Source organism: Strongylocentrotus purpuratus, unplaced genomic scaffold (genome assembly GCF_000002235.5).
Source record: "Strongylocentrotus purpuratus isolate Spur 01 unplaced genomic scaffold, Spur_5.0 spur5_scaffold_8, whole genome shotgun sequence".
NCBI classification, from domain to species: Eukaryota; Metazoa; Echinodermata; class Echinoidea; order Camarodonta; family Strongylocentrotidae; genus Strongylocentrotus; species Strongylocentrotus purpuratus.
In genome coordinates, this window is record NW_022145614.1 from 7915027 (window position 1) to 7941328 (window position 26302).

The following is a 26302-nucleotide window of genomic DNA, read 5'->3' on the forward strand; positions in this document are numbered from 1 at the left end:
CTTCTTCTTCTTCTTCTTTTTCTTCTTCTTCTCCTCCTCCTCCTTCTTCAGCTTCATGTACTTCTTCTTCTCCTTCTCCTTCTCTCCTCCTCCCCTCCTCCTTCTTCTTCTTCTTCTTCTTCTTCTTCTTCTCCTCCTTCTCCTTCTTCTTCTTCTTCTCCTTCTCCTCTTTCTTCTTTGTCTTCAGCTTCATGTACTTCTTCTTCTCCTTCTCCTCCTCCCCTCCTCCTCCTTCTTCTTCTTCATCTTCTTCTTCTTCTTCTCCTCTTCCTCATCCTCCTCACCCTCCTCCTCCTCCTTCTTCTTCTTCTTCTTCTTCTTCTTCTTCTTCTTCTCCTCCTCCTCCTCACCCTCCTCCTCCTTCATCTTTTTCTTCTTCTCCTCTTCCTCCTCCTCCTCACCCTCCTCCTCCTCCTTCTTTTCTTCTTCTTCTTCTTCTTCTTCTCCTCCTCCTCCCCTCCTCCTCCTCCTCCTTCTTCGTCTTCATCTTCTTTTTTTTTTTCTTCTTCTTCTTCTTCTTCTTCTCCTCCTCACCCTCCTCCTCCTCCTTCTTCTCCTTCTTCTTCTTCTTTTTCTTCTTCTCCTTCTCCTCCTCCTCCTCCTCTCCTCTTCATCTCCTTCTTTTTCGACGTCTGGACGAGAAACACATTTTTTTTTATTTGGCCGCAAATTAAAGTTGTTTTTTGCACAAACAGATTTCAGCCCGAAACAAAAGAACAAGCTTTCTATAGATTATTCCAGACTAGAAATTCTACTTTAAAAGTGCAACAATAGATCTATATCCATTAAATGATTCAGCGGTATTAAACTAATAACTCAGCAAAATAAAATCTATTACCTATCCACAAGGCACAAGCTTATCCATAGTAATAGGATCATGGGTGTCGATACTTACGTAATACCTATTCATCAGGGGGGGATGAATGAATAGATCATCCCCCCCTGATGAATAGGTATCAGTTACGGATCGACACCCATGAATAGGATATATATAACCATAGCCTACCCATATTTGTATCAACATAATTTGGAACACATCGATTCTAATGAATGGGACCAGAGCAAAAACATGGGTTAACGACGATGGCCGGAGACCGCAAAGATTGGCATTTCGGGTGAAAGACTTGATAATGAGGATCTAAATAAAAAAGAATTTAACTTACTACTATATGAGCAGTGACAGGAACCATTCCACCCTACAGTGAATCTTGCTTTCTGCAGTTAAACTAGCATAAAGTTAAATTTCCTAAATTCTCGTTCAGTCAACGCAAACACGAGTTTAGACATTGCGCAATGTTATGTTTATAAATTTAGTGGGCGTGACATAAATCTGGGTCATCATGGCTGCTGCACTCAGGGCTGTGAGGTTGGAGGTCGTTCAAGATGGTATTGCACTCATCAGGATGATAAATGGAGACAATAAATGGAACATGCCATTTTTGAATGAATTTGGGAAAGCGCTAGACGAAGTAGAAAGGTAAACAAGATAATTCTAGGTGATCTAGATCTGTTTCAAAAGAGCGTGCACGAAGAGGCCTTAATTAAGGCTTAATAGAGGGGGCCGGGCCGCGGGCATGCACATGCAGCTATGCTGGTGATGCAGGGCCAGGGGGAAAGGCGGGGGGGGGGGGGGGGGGGGGGACTCTTGATCATGATGTATGATATATCTATCATGGGGTTGTTTCTCAAAATTGTCATAATGACACGATAAACGACATCTCGCGACTGCATGTCGCTCAACTTATTTGATAATTGTTTCACAAAACTAATTGCCAAAAGGCAAGATGAGCGAGAACTTTCATGACAATTAACTTCCACGACAAGAGACCTGGGCATGTATCCAAACATGTCATATATATTTTTAGAGCACGCTCTCAAATTAACTTTAAGTAAGTCTATATGGGCAGCGAAAACATCATTGCACTATCAGTTCTTATTTGTGCAATATAAAAGCATTATACAAGTACCTATACAAACTGTTCCTATAAGATTTTAATGCCTTAACGAGTATATAAGATAAATATAATATTTGTCCATTCAACTGTGGGCGACTGTGTGCTGATGAAGACACAAATTAGCTGGCAAATTTGAGATCGGGCTAGTTAAAATAGCGGGTAATTTTGCAACTTCAGTCTAATATCAGGACAGATCTAGAGAGTCTTTGGGTGCATGAAGAAATATAAGACAATGACTTTTCCATATATATAATGTATAAGGGGCGATTGGTGGAATTACCGGGTAATTGCAGAGCATTATACATGAGAAATGTTGGTCATAGAACTGAAGGCTAAACCTGGTGATTGATAACACCTGTAATTGAGTAAACACAGAATGGTGTCAAATTTCCCACAAAAACCACTACTATGCATTGATATAAATCGATCAATCTGATAGATAATTTGAATGATTTTATCCTAGAAATGAAGACATCCGATGTGTGATCTTCACTGGTCAAGAAAAGTTCTTTAGCTATGGACTGGACCTACCGTGGATTGCTCGACAAACCAAGGAAACAAATAAAAGATTTCTCTTTGAAAACGATGCCATCATAGACAGGGTTGCATTATTTCCCATGCCAACCATTGCAGCTATGAATGGTAAAATGTTCTCTATTATATTTATTTTTAAGCAAAATATGCCTTAATATATTGAATGAATCACATTTCATATTTGAAATGGGCACATTTCAGATCTTTTTTCCTTTCTTTTTTTCTCTTTATTTCCTTTTGATATATTGCTGAATGAATTTATATTCTTTTATCATTTTATGCAGAAGATTATTCTCTTTGGATTGGCAACAACGATTTTTCATTATAAAATTCTTCTGATCAAATTCATATTTCATCACAAAAATGGGTTGTCCAACAGGCAGAATGAATCACTTGTTCTCATCAAATTAGCAACATCCAACCATTTGTTTGTATGAAAATTTCTGAGCTTATTATGAAGTGTGGAATGTTTTATTGAATATGATCAACGAGAGAAAAGTTTGCTTATAGAAATGAGAACCCCAGCCTTGCTATGTGTTTCTGCAGGTCTATCTATCTATCTAAGTATCTTCTCCCAGTTCGGAGGTTGAGTGCAACATCTCTCCATTTCACTCTATCTTCTGCCATTATGGTGCACTCTTGCAGTTTTAGTCCACTCCAGTTCTTGACATTCTCTTCCCAGTTGATTCTGGGTCTCCCTCTCAGTCTACTTCTTCCACTCTTCCTTCCAATACATCCTTTAAGAGGCTTTGGTGCCTTTTAACATGACCAAAGTATTTGATTTTTCTCTCCTTAACTAATCCTACTAGTGCAATATGCTTACGCCCTGCCATGTGCAATATCTCTTTGTTGGTTTTCATTCTGCAGGTCATGCCTTTGGAATGGGTGCCATCCTTGCATTGGCTTGTGATTACAGGGTGATGAGGAAAGGGCGTGGCTGGTTCTGTCTTCCGGAGACCAAAATTAAGCTGACGTTTTCTCCTATCACCCTGGAATTGATCAGGTAAGCATTCATCTTCTATCATCATGTTCACTGCTCAGATGATGTGAGACATTCTGATAATAAATGTAATAGAATGCATCAAGCTCATAACCTTTGGACCTACTATATTGTGGAGGATTATATTATCGATAATATTAAGAAAACGAGAGAGATTGTGTGCAGTTTAGAACAAAAATGAATTACTCTTCTTGCATTTGATATTCTTCATGATAATGTATTAGTGTTTTTATAATGTACCTGTAAAGATATATACTTTCTTTTGCTTAGTGATTTCTGTTATTCTCTCTCTCTGTCTGTCTGTCTGTCTGTCTTTCTACATGCCCTGTCTCTCTCCTATCTACTCATCTCTCTCTCTCTCTCTCTCTCTATCTCTCCCTTTCTATATCTTGGCCTCTCTTTTCTCTCCAGTCTCCACCGCACGCTTTCTCTCTTTCTCTCTATTCTTCTACTTGCCCTCTCTCTCCTTCATTTATTTAGTTTTCTTTATGTACTTTCTTGTTTGCAGAAAGTGATTAATTTAAGCTATGCATAAAATATATTTATTTTGTATTCATTATTTTATTCATTTTTATCAGACTAAAGTTACACAGAGTACAGACTTTGCGGGATGCAGCTATATTCAGCAAACGGTACACAGCTGAAGAAGCTTTGAGAGCAGACATAATAGATGAGGCAGTGGATGAGAATCAAGTCATGGAGGCAGCTATTCGCTATGGTAACGAGATAGCAGGTAAGAACAGATATGGATAACAACAACAACAACTACTTCTTATATAGCGGTAGTGCCTTATCATGCGGTTACAACATAAACAACCGGACTGCCAACAGTATTAGTAGTAGGGAATTTTCAATTTGCACGATGAGAACGGGGACTGCAACGTGTGACATCCTTTTAGTCACTGCCAGTGCCTTAAAAGGATGTCACATGTGACTCTGCCAGTGCCTTAAAAGGAAGTCACACGTCCACGCAAATCGAAAAGTACCTATCCAGGACACTACCATGTTTAGTGGTAATTCTAGTGAGAAGTTAGGGTGTGTTTCTTTGAGAAAGTAGGCCTACATTTGAATTTATATCATGCAGTTCTCAATTTAACACCAAACATAGAATTTTTAAATTGATACATCACTTAACTTAGTGCATGGCCATTATTTACATTAGCTTCTGCCTTCACTTATGATTGAAACAAAGGTGCTTTAGTCTAATTGATTACGTACTCTTTGCTCACTTTAACAATTTTTTTCTCAAATAAGAATAATCATTGAAATAAAACCCAACAAGATTGTTAAGTAGCAAGTTATTTGAAATGTAAATTAGAATATAGCAGTTAGTAAAAGTGATGAGATTGCAGATGTTCTCTATAAATAACATGTTGTCTCATGTATTCTGTAGGTGAGATACTGGACAGAGGTTGTGTGTCGGCCGCAAAGGACAAGCTATATGGTGTCCCTATTAGGGCTAAAAGAGATGCACAGCTTCAGAGTATGACGGAGAAAGACAAGAATGATAGGATCGAAGGATTCATACGAGGGGCTCAATTCCTCGCATCTAAAATGTAAAATCATTCAAAACAGGTGCCAAATCATTTTAAATTGACTCGTATTTTTGATAGTAATTATATGACTTTATTCTTAAGAAGTGTTCAAGAAAGACATTCCAATACCTGATGGTGGTGATTATGATGATAAAGGTTAAATTGTATAATTTCCAAGATACAAGATTCTTACGTTATCAAGGACACCCAAAAGCAGATGAATTAGTGCAATCATCCCTTGCACAAGCACATTGATTTTTAAAACAAATATTGATGTGGGGAAAATGTACTACTTAAATTTTGTATTATTGTTTCTGAAAATTTAAATGTAGAGGTTTCATGTGAAGCATGTGCTTTAGAAGGAGAGATTAAAGGAGTTTCGTTTGTAACCTCAGACTACCTCAGAGTATTCCCATTTTGTAGAGTAAAATGGACTGGTATGGGCATCTTATGGGCAGGGTATTGGCATACTATAGCATATTTCCTATAATACTCAATATTCTAGTGCTCATTTTAATACCAAGAGCAAGCTCCGTCTGTATAACATTTGGACAGAATGCTCCACCGCCATATAAAGGGTACTTCATCATTTGTTTAGTGGAGGATGATTATAGAAGGCATGATCGGCTAGAACTGGATAAGAACCAGGGAATGCATTATATATTCGTTCATTGATTACTAGCTACTTTTGGTACTATTTTTTGTGGTAGTCTCTTCTCATGACTTATGTACTATTCTTCGTTATGGGTGTATCTAAAGTACAAGGGATTTTATATACAAGTATTCTGAGTAACCTTTGCTATGTATTTTACTCATCTTAAGAAAACGGTTTAATGTGTATGGAAAATCATGTCGAAGTATTGAAATTTTGACCATGTTGGTCTTTTACATCAGTAACGAGAGATTATTTGATTCAACATGCTATTTCTCAAAATTACAGGAATTTCAACTTTTACCAAGTTAGACTGTAAGTTATACCCTTGCAGATGTATTTAGAAAATGCAAATGAAGTGAACTTATTTTGCTCTTTTGACTTTTTTATCAACTCTATGCATTAATTGCCTGCAAAGGTGACCCAAAGTTTATTCAGCAATCAGGGTGGAGTCATACTGGAGTGTTTATTTTGTCTGTACTTTTATAACCCTCGAGAGAGAGAGAGAGAGAGAGAGAGAGAGAGAGAGAGAGAGAGAGAGAGAGCTTCTCCTAGATAACAATCTGTTTGAGGAATCATTGTAATTTTGGTTGTTAATTGCAATAAAGTGCCTTGTAATGCTGGAAACTGGCATATTATATATATTGTATGTAATTCAAATGATATCCTGCCGTGTGTACAAAATGAACTGTGAACTGTACATAATGTAAACAATTTTTTATTATAATTAACATGTTCAAATTGCACAGCTCTGTAAATTTTGATAAATGTGACTTTTGAATATATTTAATTTTTCTGTTAAAATCCTACAATAACATCTTGTACTTACTTTGTGAGAGGCTTTGATTGGATTTTAAAAATACATCAAGTAATAAAGCAGAAATGAAAGACACATACAGAGTGAAATATGCATCATATGCCTTGTTTATTTACAGTTTACATATTCACTGTTTTAAAGATTTCATGATTCTATATCATACCCTGTTATAATTCATGTTGTTTATATGATTTAATTGACCTTTAAAGACCTCACTTTAGTTACACTACCCGGTATAACACCAATGATGGAACAAAATTGTTTGCCAGTGATTTAATAAAGAAATTATATCATTTACATCTTACAGTATACAGTATCAAAACAGGGAGTGACTTAAATCTCTTAGAATTTTCAAACCAATTTTTTCAAAACTAAGCGTGTCACATTTTTCTGAGCCATTGTAAAGATGGCTAAGGTGAATTTCAAGAAGCCAAACATTTGAGTAGATGAAAGTCTGTTACATTTGGAACAAACACTCTGTTGAAAGGAGAGGTTCAGTATAAATTTGGTTTTAAGAAGGGTACACTACATTCAACTTTACATGGAAGCATGTAACAAATCAAAAGACTAGTTTGTTTGAAGAATTCATAGATTTGAACATTGAGACTTCTAAAGACAATGAGAAAAATAATCAATCATTCCTTTAGCTGCAAGATCTATTTCTGGAGTAGATGACCAAAGTACAGTTGAAATATCCAGTTTATCAAAGTGGAAAAAATATAACTGTACAATATCAAATTTATGACTCTGATCAGCATATACAGTACAAATGACAAGATTTTACTTGTGTAAATATTCGTGCAACATCAAGAGTATGCTGATATCAACATATCTCTAATAAAAAGCATTGGAATACATCAGTTATACACAGTGATATATCATATTCATTTAATGGACTGAACAGATTTCCCGAAATTCACGAAGATTTTAAAGTTCTTCTAAAATTATCATACTTTGAAGACTAAATACTGTTTTGATGGATCTAGTGCCAGCTCAGACATCAACTAGCAAGCTTCTTTGGCATTCCATTTTGGTCCAGAAGACTCAGTTCCTGGTCTGTCACTACCTGTGGCCCAGGTCCTACCTTGGAGTGAATGATGTATTTCAGAGCTCCAGGATTTGGGTCTCGCTTCATGGCACACTGGAGACCCTGTGCAGGAAACAATTTGGATAATTATTACAAAATGGGTTCAAGAATGTAGCAAATGAGAAGCGTCAAAATGAATCATGTGACCGTGCATAATTTGTTTGATATATGCACGGTACCATCTGCATGGGGTGCATTTTGGTGATAACAACTTTAGATGAAGGTTGCGGGAGACATCTTATGGCTCGTATCCAGACACCTACCCCCAGGACATCCACCCCCCGGAAAACCACCCCCAGTCAACGATCCCCTAGGACGACAACCCCCTAGCACAACTACCCCGTAGGGCAACCACCCTCTAGGAAGACTACCCCCGAGACAACTCTCCCCCGGACAACTACCCCCCCCCCCCCCCCCACTACCCCCTAGAGCAACTACCCACTAGGACGACTACCCCCCGGACAACTCGAGCAATATATTTTTGAATCACACTCAAAGCTATCCAATATTATATGAATATCATTTAGTAGTACTAACCTGTGGTATATCATGAATACGACTATCCAGTCCTCTGATGTATTCCTTGTTATCTTGAGAAGGAGGGAAGCTATGATGGATGAGAGAGAGCACCTCACTCACATTCTCCTCCAGGACGTACAATACAGCATTGGGACCCGCATCAAAGGTGTAGCATGCCTACAGACACGCAAGTTAAAACGTCAATGTCATAAGGGCAATACAATTTGGTAGACAGAACACAAATCCTCGCCTGGCTGGCAGAAGGGCGTTAGCTCGAATTTCAGGTGCAAATGAAGCGCTAAGCAGAAGGGCATTAGCACTAAATCACCTCAAACTTTTATAAAACTGACTTATTTCCCCAAAAATATTGTGGCCGTGTTCTGTTATAACATTTCTATTAGTCTTTTAAGTTTAAAAACCATTTTCGGAATGGAAATCAGTTTAAATATAAAACAAATCTTTAAATGTGAATAATTCGAAAATTAGTTTCTAGTCGCTCGCGCGCTAACGCCCTTCTGCCAGCCGGGCGACGAAATGTGTTGGTGCATGTCAGATATCATCTACTGAGAGCCAGAAGGGTGTAAATCGTATCCATTAACACAGAGTTAACACCTTTCTGGCTCTGAGTGTGTGATGTTTGGTAATGTACAATGCATTAAGATTTAGTTAGCATCTAGCAGAGAGTAGTTCCACTGCTATGAGCTTACTACTATTTGAATGAGCAAAGACAAAAAATTGTTTTATCCAGCAAGATAGTGCCTATAAACTTTGTAAAAGTGTGGAGCGCCACGAGTGTCGAATCTGACAGTCTTGAGTGTTATAAAGAACCCACTGTGATTATTAAACATTACTGAAAAAGCAACAACATTTGCGTGAAAGCAGAACAGTTGCTCTATAATCTCACATACACCTGTAAATTGCATGCCGAAACTTGATGAAATTATTTCCTAAACCTCTGACTACTTCATCTCTTAACCCATTGCCAATGGGAACTGGGTGGCTCCTGTTATAAGTCTATGGCAATGAGAGAATTCAGCAGTCAAGAGGTTAAAGAGAAGGTTGAGTTCTGGGAAGAGGTGAAAAATAATTTGTGAGCATTACTCATTCTTATTATGCAAGTGTGGAAGAACATCAGTTAAGACATGTTCCCTGAAAAGCATGGCTCTTCAAATGCCTTCATATTCTAAATATGCATGTAACATCGTAAAAGTCGGGGGGCCGGCTTTTTACGCCACGTGTTCGTGTAGTCCCATATACACCTTTCTGTGCAAGTGTTTGTAACTTTACCAAGACTTGGCCACATTTCTTATCATTTTGATGATTCCAGAACCTTGCAATACACACAAATTCTTATATGCTAGATGATCAACCATTTCTGGTCGGTTCCACACCGTTTCTTTCACAATGCAATCGCATGACCAGAACTCAACTTCATCTTTAATGTAGGAAAAAGCATCATACCTTAGTTTCTCCATGGAATGAGTTGTAATCATGAACCATCTGTACGATCGACCTTGAAGTGTCATTCATGTAGGATATAGGCGGGTAGGTGTCTAGGCACACAGCATGCATCTGGTTACTGTCCTGTAATAGAAGGTCAAAGGTCATATTGTGTGCACTTGATAAGGCCTTTAAAAAAAAAAGACGTTGTATTGCCCTTTGCGACCGACCCAAAAAATTTGAAATCGACGGTCGGCTTTATGAAAAGGTTTTTTTTTAACCGTTTTTTAGAAACAAAATATGTATTAAAGCATTCAAAACTGAGAAATAACAGCCAAAAGAGAGAGTTAAAAAGTAAAATAAAAAAAGAAGAAGAAAAGATTTCTGACCGACCGACCCATGTTTTGGCACCTAAAGGGCAATACAACATCTTTTTTTTATAGGCCTAATGGGAGGTACCGGTACTGTAGAAAATTTGAACCCTATCCTGATTTCATCATCATTTGTCATGATAAGAGGAGAGGTTGATCGTTGGTCAATTCTTCAGTTGGTTAATTTTACAGTGTCAGATCGATGGGATCAATGTCTGATTTGCAACAACAGATCGGTTCTTTCGTTGAGCAGAGATATAATAACAGAGATTAGATGGCCTGAATGAACTATGAACCTGGTGGTTTAATATGCAAATTGCAACACATTACAAAAATATATATACTAAGTAAGGAAGGCAGTGGGAGACAAGAGGTGGTGGTGCAGTTGTCTACAGCAGTAAAATGCTGCAATGTATATGTGACAGCATAAAAATATGGAAATACATGGTTGTCAATTATGCTTTTTGGCAAATGCATGTAAGAGAAGAATTCTTTCCAAGCTATCTCTAAATATAACTAATATGATAAACACATCCATAAAAGCACATAAGATTTACAAAGTTTTAACATAATTGAAAAACAGACAATGTGCAATATCTTTTTATGTAGCCGATGTTACAACTGATGTTACAACCATTCAACATCTGCGAAAAATGGCTACAATGGATATATCTGAATTTCATGTAATTCTGTATTGTTTACATCATATATATTTGCCTGAATTTGGAGGGATAACGTTACCTTCATAGTAAGTTCAGCGAATGTCCTGTAATCCCTGTCCTTGATAGCTTTCCGCATGGTCTCCATGTACCCTGGTATTAATGTCACCCTGTGCTGAAGGAGTTCACTTGTCTTTACAGTGGTCTGCATACCAGCAGTGCTACTCGTGTGTTTCTTCTGATCGCTAACCTACAACAGGAAACAAAACATTATTTTTGTTAATACTTTGATCATTAAGATTTGCTTTCATCAATGTTGCAGATTGTAAAAATATTCAATACAACTGAGAGAACAACAAATTGTTTAAGAACTTATGATAGATAAACGAGGACAGTTATCTACTTCTAAAATTAATGATAATGTGACTGTGAGGTCATAAAATGATTCCCTTTACTGGAGATATAACAATTATACTTAAGATTTTAAAACTACCAAGTGAGTGTGGTGATATTGAGAAGTGACCAATATATTCATATTCACTACCAAAAAAGTAGTTCTTGTCTATCACCTGTTGGGTTATACTTTCACTACCAACCCCCCCCCCACCAGCGACCCGACCCCTCCCTGATCCACACTCACACCCAATCCAAAACCCCCTCACGTTTCTAACCATGATGATGTGAATTAAAACAGCAATACTTACTACCAGTATAAGAATCCTCATCTCTGACCAGTAGTTCTCGTCTACCACTTGTTGGGCTATACTATCACTACCACAGCTAGACTCCCCATCCAGCCACTCCACAAAGCCTCCATACATACTCCTGCAGGCGCTGCCCGAGCCCTGACGTGCTATGTCAGAAACATTCCCCTGGACACCATACACTTGTGCTAGGGTGGCAACTGTAAAAGGTTCAGAGAGAAGTAGTCCATTACTTACCGGTATGTAAAGTTTAGCATATAAGGGATAAAGCATTACAATTGTGAACTACTGAATACAAAAAGGTAATTATTTAACATTAATCCAGGAAATAAACAATGATACAGAGAGTTATATCATATAATGAAACACAAATGATCTACTGATTCTTCAAGATTTATAAAGGAGGAGTACAATATTCTATTTGTAAGACATTCCCAAGCATGTTGCATGATAACTTTGTAGTCAGATGTCATCTGGATTCTGGAACATACTATATCACCTATACTTTCTAAAAAGCTAACCTGTTGATTAAGCAAGAATGCAAGAAAGAGAGAGAGAGAGAGAGAGAGAGAGAGAGAGAGAGAGAGAGAGAGTGAGAGAGAGGGAGAGAGGGAGGGAGGGAGGAGGAGAGAGAGAGAGAGAGAAGAAAAAAAACAAGAGAAAGAGATGGGAATTAGTGAGAAGAACAGCATAGAAAAATAATTTGAAAGAGAGAGGGAATGAGAAGGAAAGAGGTGGGGTGAAATAGGCATAGTGTGCATGAGAAAGAGACAGAACAAGAAAGAGAGAGAGAAAGAAAAAAAAGAAGATGAGATACGGAAGAAGGCTACCTTGACAATGTTTTTCAAAGAGAGGGTCAGAGAGGAGTAAGAAGAGTGCTTGTATCTTACCAAGGCATGCATACCCAGCTGCAGATGATGCTAGACCAGCTGCAGTAGGAAAGTTATTCTCAGAACAGATATGGAGCTTCCAATCCTCAGGGTTAGATTCATCATCTGATATCTTCCTTTTCCGAGCTCTTTTCCTGACTAGAAAAAACACAAACATATATGCTAAATTATATACATATGGAATATAATGATAATGAATATGAATATCATGTTAGTGATTTTCTCGGTCATAATCTTTGGCCAAAAAATGAAATAGTGTTTCATAGAGCACTAATTACTACTGCATTGTCATCGTTGGCAAATAATACCAGCACTGGAAAATAGATAAAATACCAATTTTTTGCAAAGTAAAATGTCTTGAATAGTTGCTGTTACCTAAATTTGCCAGTCTTAACAGTAATACTCTTCAATTTCAAAGATTTTCATCTTTCATCAAGGATGGCTGGAGTACTGTCTATCATAAAATTGTCTTTTTAAGAAATGTTGATTTATATCAATCAAATCATGACATATTCTCCAACTTCAACCTTGCTTCAAAATTGTGGGATTGATAAAGTAATTGATTTCTACCCCCGCCCCCCCCCCTTTTTTTGGGGGGGGGGGGGGGGGTAGGGGTTATCACTTTACTAAAGGATGGGTCAAAGCATCAAACTTACTCTCTTGCAAGCAGGTTTTCACTCTTGGGTTCTCTAAAGATTCTTCCCTGGAAATCAAGCAAAATTCATTGTTCACCATTGAACACAGACAATTTACAGAAATTGTTTTTAACAACAAGAATGTCATAACATTTAATCACATCAATTATAGCATCCACAATTAACATAATAGACTAAGGGAAATAAAAAAACGACTACCCGGTAATCCAATTGTGTTACTTCATCTTCCTACTGCATGGTATTTTAGTATCAAATTTCAATTCATTTCTTGAGCGTTGATATAAATCAAGCAAAATTCATTGTTCACCATTGAACACAGACAATTTACAGAAATTGTTTTTAACAACAAGAATGTCATAACATTTAATCACATCAATTATAGCATCCACAATTAACATAATAGACTAAGGGAAATAAAAAAACGACTACCCGGTAATCCAATTGTGTTACTTCATCTTCCTACTGCATGGTATTTTAGTATCAAATTTCAATTCATTTCTTGAGCGTTGATATAAATCAAGCAAAATTCATTGTTCACCATTGAACACAGACAATTTACAGAAATTGTTTTTAACAACAAGAATGTCATAACATTTAATCACATCAATTATAGCATCCACAATTAACATAATAGACTAAGGGAAATAAAAAAATGACTACCCGGTAATCCAATTGTGTTACTTCATCTTCCTACTGCATGGTATTTTAGTATCAAATTTCAATTCATTTCTTGAGCGTTGATATATTGCTGTAACTTAAATAAGCAACTTATGGTTTCATCCCGCTTGAACAGAGGGTCAATGTACATCTTATAGATCTGTTTCCCCCCTTGTGTGATGATTGATGACTATGTTGATAATTCGTTACAGCATTTTTTTGTCAGAATTTAAAAATGATTTCTCCATTTTCTCTTGACCCACACAATAACTACTTTTAAATATTTTGTTCCCTAGACTAACCACCTACATGTATGCAATGCTTATTAAAGAAAATTTTCCTCCATAAAATAAAATGTTTGACATTTTCGCCAAGTCCTATTGCTCAAATCTATATCCACATTTACTATAAACTCAAATGCAATTATTTGTAAATTTATACATACTTCCCATTGAGCCAGAGTCTATCTTCCGGGAAGTGTTTGCTGCCAGCTATAGATGTTGTGGTGCATAGTTGATCAATATGAAGGGTAGCACTCAAAGAGGAATTCACAGGAAGTATCAACTTCTCATCTCGTTTGCCCCCTTAAATACAAGATAAAAAGGAAAAGAAATAGTATATAAAGTACAATGAAATAATATTAATAAGCAGAGGAACCACTAATCATTATTTACACATTTTAGTGCACAAATGTGGCTGATTACATTTTTGTTCCTAATTCTAAAAAATCATCAATCTCACTCTCAGACTCTCTCTAGTCCTAAGTATTTATTAGTTAGCTGCATATAAATTAGAGGTGTTTTTTTTAAATCACTTTTTTTTTGTCACTCCAAATAATAATCAACAAGAAGGTGAAACTCATGAATAGCCATGACTGCACGTAGAACTTTAGCTTACATTTAGCGCATGAGCAAAAATCTTGGCGAATCGCAGTCTCATTTTACTAAATTGGCGCCGACAAGGGCCTTTCTTATTGGCTATCGCTGGCTTCCATTCACTCAGTGTTATAAGATATTTGTGCAAGGAGTAAGCTTGCGATTTTCCATTTCAATTGATACCAATATTATGATATTTCAGTCAAACCCTCTATTTGTTAAAATTTTTCAGCATCCTTGAAAGGTTAAATATTTCACTTAAGTTTAAGTCTTCGTAACTATTTTAAAAGTTTGAACAATCCTCATTTTCGTCATGTTTAAGGTACAAACTGGAATTTATTCTGAAATGTTTGTTGAATTTTGTATTTTATGTGTGTGCAATTTCATGTGCGTCAGTTATGTGTGAAAAGCATCACCCGTTTAATTAAAGCATGACATGTCAAAACCTAACCTCAAAACCTGACGTAATATTAGGTATCAACATTGCCATTGAACTTACGTTACTTGGGACGTAACTTGAAGTTAAGCTTAAGTTAAGTAGGCCCTCTAGCTCTCTCACTTAAATTCAAAGCCACTCGAGTAAATCGGCCAATGAGAGCGTGTAAACTATAACTGTACAGCGCTCAAACAATGCGCATAGTTCTTTGCGGACTGATTAATAGTTGACAAAAAGTCACAAAATCATCAAAATACATTGTTAATTTTGCAGAATACATTCTAGATTTACTTTTCCTTCTCGATATCCCCCCTCAACCCCCCCCCCCCCTTTCTTCCCCCGGTATACCCATCCAGCTCCTCCTCCTCTCCTTCTCCAAATCCAAAATAATAATAAATAAGCCGTGGGCCGCCGAACGGAAAACGGACGGCATCTGTGCCCCAACCGGCGGGCCAGGTTGAGGTTGGGTCGCCGAACCTGTCCTCGACCTCGCCCGCATTCTCATTTCGATCACCCACCCAAAGGTAATCCTAGCATTAGCCAACCTAAGAACAGAAACACATGAACATTAATATCTTACTTACAATATTTAATTACAGCGATATTGATTGGGGCTTTACATGTCACAGTCTTTGAGATATCCATGTCTGTATTTTTGCAAAATTGTAATGCAGCTGCAGCAAACGAGTAGTAGGCGGGGCTAGAGATATGGTACGATCGGGTGAAACGACAATTCCTATTGGACAAAGAATAACTTTCGTCCAATTAAAACCTTCATATCAGAATATTAATTCAAGATGGCAGCCTCCATGTGCAAAAACGTGACCATGTTGACAGCACCTAGATATTATTGTTTCAAGCACATCTTGTCTCGTCAGGAAATGAGACTGTTATTACAAAGGGTAATTCATACGATACACCAAATATGTAATTTTCCTAAGCAATGAGATTAAGTGAAATAGAATCTGATATTTAATGTGTGGCCCCACAAGTTGGGAATGGTGTAGGGCCTAACCAGCTGCAGCGTTTGGCTTGGGACTGCACTGCACTGCTCAGTCAGTGCAGTGCTTGTTGAGGCATTTAAAAGTTATATGAACAGTTTGTATGCTTGTGTAGTGCTCTTATATTAACACCAATAAGGACTGTTCAATGAAATGAGAGCTCAAGATAATACTAGATAAATAAAATAGTCTAGGTCTAGACTAGACTAGTCTAAATCTAGATCTAGATCTACATCAGTTTTTAAATAAATTACATTTTTCATTTTTTCGCTGCGAAGATGGGGTTCTGATCACATATGACAGGTTATGACAGGTATGACAAGAGAAGTATGTCGGAGAAGTTGTCACTCATCTTGGCAAAGACGGTTTTGTGAAAAACATATCGAACAAGTAGAGCGACAGCATCAAGATGTTATTGATCTTTTGTGAAACGACTTTCGACTACTTGATCATTGATGATGGCTTGATGCCTAGATTTGTCTGTTGACTAGATCCAATTGAACTTGAAGATTGTGTTTGTATGTTTGTTTTGGTCACTTATCCAATTGACAATGTTGATTGTTTGGTCTTTGCTAGACAGAAATAACCGTCTGATTTGGGTCATTTCTTTAATAAAACTGACATTTGTTGACATTCCCCAATACAGACGGTAACCCAGAGATCTCGTACCGTGGGGGTAATCGAGGTCACAGCGGAACATCTTTTCTCCCTGACATTTCTCACCCGATTTTCTTTATTTAGATCTAATTTTCTGATTTCTAAATCAGATGTAAAATAGGTATAAGTAGTGTTCTCCTATTTACACTACATATTTTTAATTCTCAGTGGAACAACTGACGATTAGAGAGACTGAAGTTTTCGGTCTAGGTCTTTGCTGTACCTTATGGCTTGTATGTTGAATTTTAAATTTACCTTAATCTGAATTGAAAATACCTTGATCAATATTCATCATTTATGCAGAGCAAAATTCTTCTTAGACAGTCTTACTTTTTACTTTTCTCGATATATTCTTCCTGGAAGGTTCATAGATATAGATAAATCTAGCTATTTTTTCTTGGAATCTATATTAGGGACCTAGCCTAACTTCGTCATGTTGCTGATGTTCAGTGGATGTTGCTGATGTTGTTGACCTAATTATAATGCTTAATCACAACCTCACTAGCAGCATTATCATTTAAGTCTTTTGTTCTTTAAATTCACCCAGGTCTTGTCTACTCTCCATGAAGAAAGACCTGAATCCAAAGATGGCAAAACTAGCTGGTCTTTGGATACCCAGGCTTCAAATCCACGCCGTCATGCTGGAGTCCGACAGCTGAAAGCCATCAAACTGCCTGAAGAACTTTCAAAAAATATTGCATCTGTCATAGAAGGTACACAGTCATGAATATGTATAGCTTCAGTCTCACTGATCTTCAGAGATGTGATTCTAGAATACCTCGTTAAAATGACAATTCCTAGGTTCTAATAAAAAAAGAATCTGAAAGTGACAGACATTTATACAGATGGACAATGAAAATTCTAGTAGCATCTAGCATGTTAGATATGCAGTTTTATAGAAATCTATATCATGGCCAATATGTTTATTTTGACAATGCAGATGAATAAAACTTGATGAAAATGTACCAAGCCAGTATATAAATCTTCATGATATTAACATGTATATATCAAAAGTTATTTAAATATTCATGATTTTTCAAAATTAAATAAAGTCTTTTAAATGTATGGGGGGAGGGGGGGGGGCTGAACAATTCAAAAATTGATTTAAACATGAATTTTGAATATAAAGTACGGTAAAGGAAAAGCAAAAAGAAAGAATAACTAGAACCATGTCTTTGTTTCCTTTAGGTCAGACCGGTCGTAACCTTATCCCTGAAGCAACCAAACTGTCTAACTACCTGAGCAGTCGTAAGAGACCTGTAGAAGAATCTGAATTGAGGGCAGCAGCTAGGCACTTCTCCGAGGACATTGGATTAGAAGGTTGGTCGGTGAACTTGTTATACTATGTTTTAAATTCAGAGCACTTTGATGGTATATCTTGCAAATTTATAATGTAAGGAACCAATAGGCAGTGACTCACGTTAATGGATAAGAGAGGCATACCGGTAGTCTGTTTGAAACATCAGATTTCTAATCTTTTCTAAAGTTCTTTAATTGGTTTCCCTAAAATAGACAAGTATGCTTTCCTCATTCACACAAAGTATTAACTTTGGTCACGTATGGACACAAAGGAGATTTTAAGAATGGACCACTTCATCGTAATATACATCTATGGTCATTTATGGAGGGGATGGTCTCTCTCTTCCTCTCTCTGTCTGTCTGTCTGTCTCTCTATCTCTCTCTCTCTCTCTCTCTCTCTGAATGTTGATGTGATTCCCAGAGTATTGTGCCTGTGGACCTGGTACTGTTACATACATGTTTCAAAGGGAACGCTGTGAATGAGATTTTGTTCATATTATTTGGTGGGAAACAGGTGTTCATCGTAGAGCCTCCACCATCTGTATGTTTAGAAGAGTACTGTATGTTTGTTTCTGTTTCTCCTACCATACTACTTGTATATAAGAACCAACTCCTTTCTGGCTGTTACCAGCCTAAGCAATTTCCCATGTGTTTTCAACAATTTTTATTCATGTTTGTAAATTGATTCTGTGTTTTCTGTGTTTATCTAGAAGTGTCGTAGTCGAGTGGTTTAAGCACTTGACTTGAAATTCAAAGGTCATAGTTCGATCCCCAATATGGCGCTAATGTCCTTTGGCAAGGCATTAATCTTCATTTGCCACACTCGACCCAAGTGAGGTAAATGAGTACCTGGCAGGAATTAATTCCTTGAAATGCTAGAACCCTAGGCTAGAGCCGGGGTAATAATAAGTGTGCCTCGGAATAGAATTTCTAGATAGACGGCGCAATAATAATGCCTATTATTATTATTAGTATTATCTATTTTAGTAATTGTAAATGTGTGATACTTTGTATACTGCTTTTTTTATCCTACATATGTTTTTATTGCTTGGCAAAATAAATTGAATTGAATTGAATACTACTTGTATATATAGACTTTGAAGCTGATGATGTCAACAGCCAGTCATTTCCTCCAGAGAGCAAAAGAAAGATGCAACATGTGGTGAGAAACCTGAGAAAGAACCTCTATAAATGGCAGTCAATTAAGTAAGTTTTACATAGATGTTCACTAATGCAAAGAAGTATGAATGTTGAAAAAGAAAATATATACTTTTACTTTTGTGTCATTCCTTAGTGCGACTTCATTAACAAAAAAATAGGTGATTTGAAATAATAATATATAATAAATAATATTGTTATTAGCATTTATTCTCTTATTAAGTAATGAGGACATATTCAATTATAAATATGTATCCTATATCTCTATATCTAGGTCTGTTGTAAACTGTGAAGATATTTCATGTGAGGTTGGAGGGGGGGGGGGGTGGTATATATTGCTTTTATATCCATAACTTAGAACTAGATGAAGTTTAATTTACTTTAATATTGTTACTGTTCATTTCCCCCAATGCTAGTTATGATGATGTAAAGAGCTTAGCATACATGCTTGCAAGGATGCCACCTAACTATGCTGTATTGTACAGAGTTCTAAATGAGGTATGTAGAAAATTTTAGTTATAATATTGCTTTACATCCCTATGTTTCCTCTTTTTTTCTTCCCCATTCTAACCTTTATACAGGATTCAATGTGTGTGTAACTTGATGTATGTATTTTGATAGAAAGAAGTAGAAACAAAACCACCAGTGGTAATACAAATTGTAGGAATGACAGTCATGCAAGTGCTTGTGTTGGCGTTGTCCTGTGCCATCATTCTTTCACTGAATATGGCATTTCGTGATCATTTTATGCACTATCGCAGTCCTCTGTCCGCATTTGCTTCCAAGGCCTCGGTTGCTCTTGAAACACTGATGCGGGTTACAAGACTCCTTGCCCCAGGTATAATGCACTTGATAGGCTCCCAAAGTTAGAGGGTAGTAGCAGAGAGTTTAGCCTTTCGATTGCAATTTTCCACCTGTTTTGATAATAATAGGTCCATTTATATAGCCCAGCGTCTACATGAACATACCCTACTGCACTTAATACAAAGTATCATATTATCACCCAGATGAGATAATGAGAATGATATTAAGGTTGGAGAACACCACAGTGTATTAAACTAATGTTACTTTTCTTTTTATGTTAGATCAAACAAGGAGATCCAGAATACCGTCCTTCAACCATCCTTGATTTTGGATCTGGGCTTGGAACCACAACCTGGTAAGTTGATGCGGCGTAAGTTAGGTAATTATATACCTGTGCTTATAAAATAGAATGGTACCACAGGTTGAAAAAAAAGAAAACCTAACACCTAAAAAACACCTTAAAAAAAAACCTAAGCCTGAATACAAAGTAGAAATGCCAAAGGTAGATCTTCCTGAAAAGACTATTGACCTAGAAAAGAAATATGTCAATGCGCTTTTCTACCTGCAATTATGCTTCAGGCCTCTCACCCCCCCCCCCCCCCCCCCCCCCCCCCCCCCACCCGGATGCAGAAAGCAAGCAGAGAAACCTGTAAAACCACTCCCAATACTGCTACACATTCTTCTGGCTACTAAATAAATATTTATGGCTTGATTCATATCTTTAAATGCTAATAAGTTCTTTTATAATTTATTCTATTCCAGATTTACATTTTTATATTGATATACCACTGTTATTCCAGGGCAGCTCACAGTGTATGGGGTGATGCAGTCAAAGAGTATTACATGGTCGAGGTTGCCAAGGCAATGCATCAACTCTCAGAGAGATTACTGCGGGTAGAGCCAGGCAAGGAGGAGCTCCTCATTCCCAATGTCTACTTCAGGTTCTTCATGCCAGTCTCTCTCAGGGTAAGGGTAGAATTTGCTGGGAGTGTTGATTAGATGCATTGTTTGATAATAACCCTCTTCAATTGTTGCTCTAATGGCTGCCGTATGAAATAGGTGTGACTGATGTTGATTGTAGAAAAAAATGTGAGGAATAGGTCTTAATGAAGTAGGTTCACAATGCTTTCATTCTGTAAATGTTTTATGAGTTATCATTTTACCATTACAGCTTGTTATTGTACCTCTTTTAAGTTGAATGCCAAAGTCCAAAAGGTAAACAAGATGATCAAGAAAATTATTTAAAAAATAAAAAATATCACATCAACATGAAAGTTGTAGGTAATCACAATGGTATCTAGCAAACTGATTAAGACATATAAAGGATAAAATATGCACAATCAACACAAGAATATTTGTTATAACTGTTACCAGGAATGTTTATTATATGTCTTATGAAGTAATCTTCATTACCATATTTGATGTTATCATCAATATCAAGTTTGTGCAAATCTCAAAAATATGGATCTGTTCTGATCTGCTTGCATGGTATTTTAAATCTATCAAAACTGAACCGTATGTAAAAAAAAAAAAAAAAAAAAAAAAAAAAAATGCATTTCACATATCAACCAGTTTAAAAAAATTTCTTCTCAGGCAAGATACAGCATGACAGTGTCGGCATACTCCCTGCTAGAGCTGCCTTCGTTCCAAGACAGGGTCAAATCTGTACGGTCGCTATGGAGACTAACCGATGACTATCTCGTCCTGATAGAGAACGGCAGCTATGAGAGCTACCTGGCTCTCATGGAAGCGAGGGATGCTATACTCATGGTAAATCAAGAATTTAAAGATGTCTTGATATTGTTTGTTCATTGTTGTAGTGACTTAAAGCCCGTCTGTACTAGTTTGGCCAGAGGGATTGGATTAGACCACCCTGCAAGGTCACTGACAGGTGGTTATCTCATCAAATCAGCTCTCAATTAACATAAGAAAAAGGGGATCATGGGGGACCAACAGGCACCGATTAGGCATTGTTTGCTATATAGAGGGTGCAAGTCGTGCAGTGAGGCTTTAAGCCTTGGGCTGAAAGTGGGTCAGACTACCATCAGAGTTGAGGCAGCTTTTGATCTGACTTGACTCACAGATCTGACGTCTGTTTACTTGACTTAGGGCCAAATTACTCAAGTCAGGAAGTCGCATAAATTTGGATTCAACTTAGATTCTTGAGGAAAAAATTGTAAGCAGAAGAGATTTGAGTGGACCTTTCTTGAAACTCAACTTGTCTGAACTGAGTTACGATTAACACTGTCAAGTGGTAATATTCACATTCTGATTTAAAGACATATTCTTGTAGTCCGTACTAGTAATCATATTTTGAGATTTAAACAGATGCTGTTATAGAAATGTGGTACAAGAAGGACAAAGTTATTGATTGGATACTTAATTTTTAATCTGTAAACCTATAAAGTATTATGTAGTTTCTGTCTGTCTCTTTCTTTTACTTCATTTCTTCTTCTCTTTCTCTCTCTTGTCTATTTCTCTCTCTTCTTCCATTCTTTCTTTTTTTATTTTTGTCCTCTTCTTACTCTTTCATTCATCAGGAGAGCCAGGATCAGTCTGAAGACAGCTCTAATGCAGAAGAACTGGAGAATAGGTTTCCTGACAGACTCAAACCTCAGATTGACAGACAAGGTGGTCATGTATTTGCACCAGTAAGTTGATACTGCATTACTTTGATGGTGGGGGATATTATGTGCCACATTTATTTTCATTAAAATTATACATTTGAAAGGAAAGGGCATGGTAGGAAAAGAGAAAATCTAGATAAAAGGTAACACAGTCTGATTTTTGTTCTTTATTTGTGCATGAATTTTACATGAATCTAATTAAAATACTAGCGTTGAAAAAAAATGATCAAATTTTTCAAAGAATTATCAGTGTTTCCTTTGTCAAATGGGGAAATTTGGTTTCTTTTGTTAAATTAAGAAATTTTACATTTCCCAAAGGAATGAGAAAACATGGCATGATCCTCTGTATTTTATGTTACGAACACAATTCTTTTTAATGATTTTGTTTAATGTCTGGTTTAATGATCAATGCTTCCCATAACACATGGACAAATTTTTGATTGTTAGATAGGAATTGAAAATAACCTGAAATATGTATTACCAGCAAAAGATGTATAATTTCTTATAGGAAACCTCACCCCAAAGGCAAAGAATAAGTGTAGGTAATCTGAAAAAGGAGATGTATTCCTGCCCTTTGAAGTACAATAGTCCTTATGGAAATGTACAAGAGATATATAAATGAAGATATTCTAGGCATGATGTTATGCCTCTTAGCAGAAACTGTACAATATTCTTGCTTAATGCCTCTCTCATACAATGGGCAAGAATATTATAGATCTCTCAGAGTTAGTTAAGTTATTTCTTGAGGTGAGGTTTCCTTAAAAGTCATATCATGTCCAGATCAGTACCTACCGATGGCCTGGGTTCGGATCCCACCGCTGCAACCATGTTTCAATATCGTTTTAGCAGCATTTAAGTGTCACAAACAAAAGATAGTTCACATGTGTAGTGTAAGAGAGTAATTTATTTCCAGTGAGGTTGTATGCTGCCCTCTTTTTGATATCAACATTATAGTATTTCTTTTCTTAAATCTCATAAACAATATTGTCAATTCTGACAGTGCCCTCATGACCAGCCGTGCCCTAGACTACAGGATGGCAGTGGTATACCCTGTAACTTTGAGCAATCCTATCATCCTCTGACTCAGTTTATTGGGAAAAGGTCATCTATGGTCAGCACAGAGAGATTCACATACATGGTGCTCAAGAAGGGTTCCAGAACTAACAAACACAGTAAGTTTTACATGCAGTAAGTCTTCATGTACTGTACCATTTCGAGGTCTAATTTACTCACACTGACTTGACAATTTTTGAATAAGTTCTATTCTGCATGATGTTTATGTAACAAATTTTAGTTGAATGAGTTTCTTGAAGTATAGGGAACAATTTCTTAACCCATGGAATTAAAAGTATAGTCTCAAAATTCAGAAATCTGTTTAGCTCTGAGTGTTTTAAGTGTAGCTTATTTTAAAAGCGAAGTCAAAAATGTCTTTTTTTTTGGGGGGGGGGGGGGTTCGTTTTAACTTCCTACGCGTGTACCACCTGATTTTCTTTGTTTTTTTCATTTAAAATGTACTATGGCCCGAATTCACAAAGGAGGTTTGTCGTCATATGACGCATTGTCGACAAACCTCCTTTGTGATTTCGGGTCTGAAGGTTTGAATTCTACTTAAAAAAAGAAATCAAGGCTGGGTCAAGACTAGTCTATTAAGTCAAGTACAACAAAGGCACTTATTTCCCTGGGCTGTGTTGCCCAAGCTGTGCGCTGTAAGATTGGACTTTTACAGGACATAAATCTTGTGTTGGATTTTACTTGTTTAATAGTAGGAGAGGGATCTTGGGTTAAAGAAAAATGGACATTGTTTGTTACCAACAATTTTAATACAAAGCTGTGAAATATGTTATCAATTATAAAATGGGATGCATTAGGCAGTCTGGCTGTTGCATGACTGGCTTACGCTTTGTTTCTTCAAACCAGTCCTTAAGGATTTACTGACCTTATTGTTTCAGGTTGGCCCAGAGTTGTTAAACCAGTGCTCAAGAAGTCCCGTCATATAATATGTCGTCTCTGCTGCGATGATGGGAGTCTCAGAGAGGCTGTGTTCACCAAAGCCAAGCACAGCAAGTCAGTAATATGTTCAGATTTGATTTTTGATTTGATTTTTTAAATTTGTATTTCTGCATTTTTCCAAATATAATAACAGAATAACAAAGAACATATAAACGTAAGGTATAACACAAAATATACAAACAATAATAACTTCATGTCAAAATGTTTTTTTACATACCGGTATGTACATATAATAAGGAAACTTAATATTTCTATAACATATTATTATAAATGTTAAGTATTATCCAAACTATCTGTTAGAAAAAGATCAATTAGATATGAGAGCGAGATTGTCTTGAATGTTTCTATTGTAAATACTTCAGGATGGATTTTGTCAAACACTGTTTGCCTAATATATTAAGTTGTCTCCTTTAACATTATGGCACTTTAAAGTTAATGTAGACTTTTTGCAATCAACTTTAATGAAATATGACCTGTGTATGCCCTGTTATGGCTGTTAGTGTCACCAAATACGAAAAAGACAGAATTGAGGTTAAGCTGGAAAATAGTAGGTGCACTATACCTTGTAGACAACAACACTATATAGTTGTATTTGGAATGCTTTTTAGTGAACAAAATAAGGTTATTTGCTATTGTGCTAGAAATTCTTGCTAGGTTGTCATTCATACTTTGTACCAGAATGATGGGTTATTCATACAAATTGCTGATTTTTCTTGTGTTAAAATGCTATTTGGTGGAATAGCTGTGCATGTGGTTGTTTTCTTTTCAATGAGTGCATGTTGTTTATATTTCCTGTATTACCAATCTTTTCTTTTTCCTTTCTCATCTCTGTACCTTGATCAGAGACATGTATCGGTGTGCTAAATATACCAACTGGGGTGATATGCTACCAGCTAAACAGAATGAGATCGCTGACACAGATAGAGATGGCTGAATATGACTCTATGACTAATAATCAGCAACCAATGGAACAGAGTCAGACTGTTGGGAAATATGCCTGCTAGCATGACATAGGTGAATGGTCTGGCTACAGTTGATAACTTTCTTCAAATGCAGCAGTTTGACTATGCCAGCTGGTATGAAGTATAGTGATAAGTGATGTATGGCCAATAATCTTCTTTTCGATGCTGCAGAGTTGGATGATGAGGAGCCGTGGCTAATACCAGGGGGGGGGGGGGCGTTTCATTAAGACTAAGATCAACTTTAAGTAGGACTTAACTATGGCAGGCCCTTCATGCCACTGTTTGCTCTCACCATTTACTGGCATTGGTCTCTCAAGAGACCTACCAATCATGGTCACAAATCTACAGAAATTACATTTTTTGATAATTCATTATAGAAGGAAAAGATATTATCTAAAGATCATAATGGTGAGAGCAAACAGTGGCATGAACGCCCTGCCATAGATAAGTCCAACTTAAAGTCGATCTTAGTCTTTGTGAAACACCCCCCCCCCCCCCCCCAGGACATTTAGAGAAAAATAACAGCCGACTACTCTACAGTTGATAATCTTCTTCATATTCAGTGTAATCAGACAATGATCGATTATGCCAGCTAGCTGCCTTGAAGAGCTAGAGAACAATGATATGTAGACTGTGTTAATCAACTCTATTTATCATGAGGAAAAAGTTTAATAAACATTCTCTATTATTTGTAAATAAATTGTAAATAAGAACACTCCTGACGACGGATAGCCAACCTGTTCGAAACATCGAGCCACTCATCCTCTCCAAGCACTAAAGTTCTCCTTAGAACTATATGCTAAGAAAGATAACAAACAGTCCATTTCAGGACTACCACACCCCCAAGAAAGATTACCGAGTCAGAGTCTTTTTCAGGACTCCTCAACCCTCCTCTCTCTCTCTCTCTCTCACATGGTGCACCCACAAACCTACTGTATAAATGTCTTCCTGTCGTACAAAACAGTTCATCTGATAGAAGGAAAAGTAAGAATTATTT

The 26302-nt window shown here is 36.8% G+C and overlaps 3 protein-coding genes across 4 annotated transcripts in view; 2 read left to right on the forward strand and 1 right to left on the reverse strand.

Annotated features, from left to right (window-relative positions):
* LOC764382 (diphosphomevalonate decarboxylase) overlaps window positions 1-15504 on the reverse strand; it is a 20364-nt gene extending 4860 nt beyond the window's left edge. Inside the window, exons 1-9 of one of the 2 annotated variants that reach the window (XM_030975339.1) lie at window positions 15372-15504; window positions 13922-14060; window positions 12820-12866; window positions 12164-12301; window positions 11274-11473; window positions 10652-10819; window positions 9561-9683; window positions 8118-8276; window positions 7597-7643 (exon numbers count right to left, since the gene is read on the reverse strand). In XM_030975339.1, the coding sequence (XP_030831199.1) occupies window positions 7597-7643; window positions 8118-8276; window positions 9561-9683; window positions 10652-10819; window positions 11274-11473; window positions 12164-12301; window positions 12820-12866; window positions 13922-14060; window positions 15372-15432 (1082 nt within the window). In that variant the 5' untranslated portion in view covers window positions 15433-15504. Of the gene's footprint in view, window positions 1-6582; window positions 7644-8117; window positions 8277-9560; window positions 9684-10651; window positions 10820-11273; window positions 11474-12163; window positions 12302-12819; window positions 12867-13921; window positions 14061-15371 lie in introns of those variants that run through there. The other variant, XM_030975338.1, reaches the window with a different exon arrangement.
* Window positions 1308-6169, forward strand: LOC764252 (enoyl-CoA delta isomerase 2, peroxisomal). The gene is made up of 5 exons (XM_030975340.1): window positions 1308-1477; window positions 2419-2597; window positions 3357-3492; window positions 4068-4222; window positions 4883-6169. The coding sequence occupies exons 1-5, from the start codon at window positions 1341-1343 to the stop codon at window positions 5047-5049; spliced, it is 774 nt and encodes a 257-aa protein (XP_030831200.1). The 5' UTR covers window positions 1308-1340; the 3' UTR covers window positions 5050-6169.
* LOC583426 (methyltransferase-like protein 17, mitochondrial) lies at window positions 15501-25436 on the forward strand. Its single transcript, XM_783333.4, has 12 exons — window positions 15501-15689; window positions 16993-17158; window positions 17634-17765; window positions 18839-18950; window positions 19319-19400; window positions 19988-20061; window positions 20507-20672; window positions 21300-21476; window positions 22247-22357; window positions 23334-23505; window positions 24283-24397; window positions 25187-25436. Exons 1-12 carry the CDS (start codon window positions 15585-15587, stop codon window positions 25275-25277), a joined length of 1503 nt encoding a protein of 500 aa, XP_788426.3. The 5' UTR covers window positions 15501-15584; the 3' UTR covers window positions 25278-25436.
* The last annotated feature ends 866 nt before the right edge of the window (window positions 25437-26302 follow it).

Excerpts from the sequence above, each read along its gene's own strand:
- LOC764252 (XM_030975340.1), top strand. The coding sequence starts at position 1,341 with ATGGCTGCTGCACTCAGGGCTGTGAGGTTGGAGGTCGTTCAAGATGGT. Across the intron at positions 2,598-3,356 it reads AACCATTGCAGCTATGAATG|GTCATGCCTTTGGAATGGGT; the intron begins GTAAAATGTTCT and ends TTCATTCTGCAG. Across the intron at positions 3,493-4,067 it reads ATCACCCTGGAATTGATCAG|ACTAAAGTTACACAGAGTAC; the intron begins GTAAGCATTCAT and ends CATTTTTATCAG.
- LOC583426 (XM_783333.4), top strand. The coding sequence starts at position 15,585 with ATGGCAGCCTCCATGTGCAAAAACGTGACCATGTTGACAGCACCTAGA. Across the intron at positions 17,766-18,838 it reads CGAGGACATTGGATTAGAAG|ACTTTGAAGCTGATGATGTC; the intron begins GTTGGTCGGTGA and ends TTGTATATATAG. Across the intron at positions 22,358-23,333 it reads GTGGTCATGTATTTGCACCA|TGCCCTCATGACCAGCCGTG; the intron begins GTAAGTTGATAC and ends CAATTCTGACAG.